Source organism: Rhagoletis pomonella, unplaced genomic scaffold (assembly GCF_013731165.1).
Source record: "Rhagoletis pomonella isolate Grant_MI unplaced genomic scaffold, Rhpom_1.0 Rhpom_scaffold_01677, whole genome shotgun sequence".
Classification (NCBI taxonomy): Eukaryota; Metazoa; Arthropoda; class Insecta; order Diptera; family Tephritidae; genus Rhagoletis; species Rhagoletis pomonella.
In genome coordinates, this window is record NW_023460231.1 from 667 (window position 1) to 3671 (window position 3005).

Below are 3005 nucleotides of genomic sequence, written 5' to 3' on the forward strand. Positions count from 1 at the left end.
GTGCAAGTTAGGAATGAGACTTAAAAAAAATAAATAAAGAAACAAAAAAGACACATACAACAGCATGCTGAGATAAAAGAACCTCAACAAAGTGTGGCCTTAGCTGCAGATGAAAATAGCTTAGTGCAATGAGTTAGAAATCGCAAGCGTTGCCACAAAATTCCAACACTTCGCCAATTGGGGGTTTTGCGCAGACAGTCGTCTCACACTCCTTAGCTGGCACTGAGGGAATGCTTGTTTACTTACTTACATACACATGCGTATTTAAACACATTTCTAATGAATTTCATATATGTATGCATTTCATATATGCTTATGCAATGTGTATACATATTTATTCAAATTGTCTCGCTTAAATCACTGCAGACTCGTATTCATATGCTAAATTCTACTTTCCTTGAAATCCCAAGACTTTACTCACTGTCATTTGAATAATAACTTTCTCAGTCCCTGATTTTTTGCACACTCACTGCATAATATTCATGGATATGAATATAGTGCTTAAGAATAGTTTTTTAAAGCGATACATTAGCTAAGTGAGAAACACATAGGTGCTTAAATAATTAATTTAAATTGGTTTGAGATCTACGACTGCAGACTAAAGAAAATAGGAAAATACTAGAGGATCCGGCGAACGTCATGCCCCTGAAAACCATTTTTTTTTATTTAAACCTTTGGTGCAACATTTTTACTAACAATTCACCTTACGACTTATCCACTTTGATTATGGAGTTGTGGACGTCAAAAGACATACATACATATGTATATTCCATTGCCATTCCATTGCGTGTGATTCTCATTTCTGAGTTCGTTCTGTATCAATTCAAGCTTTTCATTAACTTTGAAGCTTTCCTGGAGGCTAATTGCACTGGTAACTTTTAATCTTTGTGAAATGCGACTTCATGGGACAATTTTTCATCTTCCGATCGGCGGCATAGTGGTTTTCTAACACCAAAAGTACAATTTCGAAAATTTGGACTACACATGAACACAATAGAAGCAACAAGTGCAAGCAAGAAGGTCCTCGTTCGTATAGTGTTAATTGGCGGAACTTTGCAAAAGAAAAAGAAGATTGGCGAAGTGGCTTGGCCTTAAATCGAAAAACGGTTGCAGCTTCAAATAATAAGAATATCACTAGAAAGTCCGCACGGCGTTAAAATGCCCAAGATAGGGTTTCATAAACCTTCAAACTATTCCAAATATTTGTAAGGTATAACCGATACGATTGTCATATTTCTTCTAAATTTGTGCAGCCGCTTCGCATAGTAGGTTTTTAATATTATCAAATTTTAAATCACCCGATAAAAGTTGTATTGTATTGTTGTATTGTATGTATTAAATTTCTATACAAAATTTTTAAATTTTCGACTCGCACGAAAACAAGAATATGGCCTAATATAAATTTGCATAGCATCTATTGCATATTTTGGGTACACATCCGGCATACTAGAAAAATTTCATAAGTGAACTTTTGATGATGAATTCGAAGGGAGTCAAAGCAGCGATAAGCTTGATCAGGAATAAACATTATTTTTATCTTGGAAATTTCATTACATTAACAAATAGGTATGTAATTCATCAACTTTTTTTATTTCTTACAGTGATAAATGAAACACCTTTTGGTATGGAAGCTGTACTACTTAACTCCTCGGCAGTTTTCTTAAAATGGCGGGCGCCACCAATGAAACCACAGCATGGTAAGTCATACCAATAAACGATCTTTGGTTATTAATTTATCTGTGAGCTATTGAATTTGTGCAACAGAAATCACAAATTTAAAAGAATAATTTGCGGTCCACTTTAATTTTATTGGGGACAGTTATTGATGAAAACTGTCATTGAAAAATTCACTATGAAGGAAATGTTGTACAACTAAGTGATACATACCAATCGATTTCTTTTTTCACCGAGAATCAAATTTGAAAATAAATTTTTATTTGAAATTTTTATGCAAAATTAAAAAAATAACAATTATTTTTGATTTTTATTTTATAAATCCAAAATAAGAAATATTTTTCATTTTTATATAAATAATCTGCAAATAATAGTAATTTTTGATTTTTATATTATATGTCTTAGACAACAGTTACCGAAGACGTTTATTTATAAAAGTCATCAATAAAAATCAGTCAGTGACTTTTACTTTTACAAGTCATCAATATATATCAGTCACCGACTTTTATTTTTTAAGTCATACGTATAAAAGTCTTGTACCATTTTTCTTAGTTAAGAAGGTGTTGGAGAACAAAACTACGACTTATACAAATAACTTTTATAAGCATGATTTAAAAAATATCGGTTAGTGACTGACTTTTATTTATGCCATTTATAAATAAAAGTCTTCGATAACTGTTATCTAAGACATATAATTTAAAAATCAAAACTTAATGTTATTTGCATATTATTTAGACAAAAATCAAAAATAATTATGTTGGATTTATAAAATAAAAATCGGAAATAACTGTTTTTTGAGGAGTAATTAGACAAAAGTAAAAAAAACGACTGTTAAAGTGCGATTTTTTTTAATAAGCGTTTTAACTAAAACGGTCCCTGTTTTTTGTACATTTCTCTTAAAATTTTGTTTTACTCTATTTCACAGGCATTTTACTTTACTATCACGTGATTGTGCGTGGCATTGATACCGCACACAATTTTTCACGTATACTCACGAATGTGACCATAGACTCTGCCTCGCCGACACTGGTGTTGGCCAACTTAACCGAGGGTGTTATGTATACAGTGGGCGTGGCAGCTGGTAATAACGCGGGAATTGGACCTTACTGCTCACCGGCTACATTACGATTAGATCCAATAACTAAACGTTTGGATCCGTTCATTAATCAGCGGTAAGTTTTGAAGATTTTAAATTTCCTATTACAGAAAAAAAACTGTTCTAATTACATTTATTATTTCTTTGCAAACATATTTTATGGTGCTCTTTTTTCAACTGCATTACCATATGTTGGGTTCGAATATACTAACTTTAAAGATTAATGCTTGCATGT

The 3005-nt window shown here is 31.9% G+C and overlaps 1 protein-coding gene across 1 annotated transcript in view; it reads left to right on the forward strand.

Annotated features, from left to right (window-relative positions):
- Positions 1-1601: 1601 nt before the first annotated feature.
- The window catches only part of LOC118752594, a gene marked incomplete at its 5' end in the record, with an annotated part of 12672 nt that continues 11268 nt past the window's right edge, over positions 1602-3005 (forward strand). Inside the window, 2 exons of the mRNA XM_036487487.1 lie at positions 1602-1697; positions 2600-2846. Coding sequence (XP_036343380.1) covers positions 1602-1697; positions 2600-2846 — 343 coding nt within the window. The remainder of the gene's footprint in view (positions 1698-2599; positions 2847-3005) is intronic.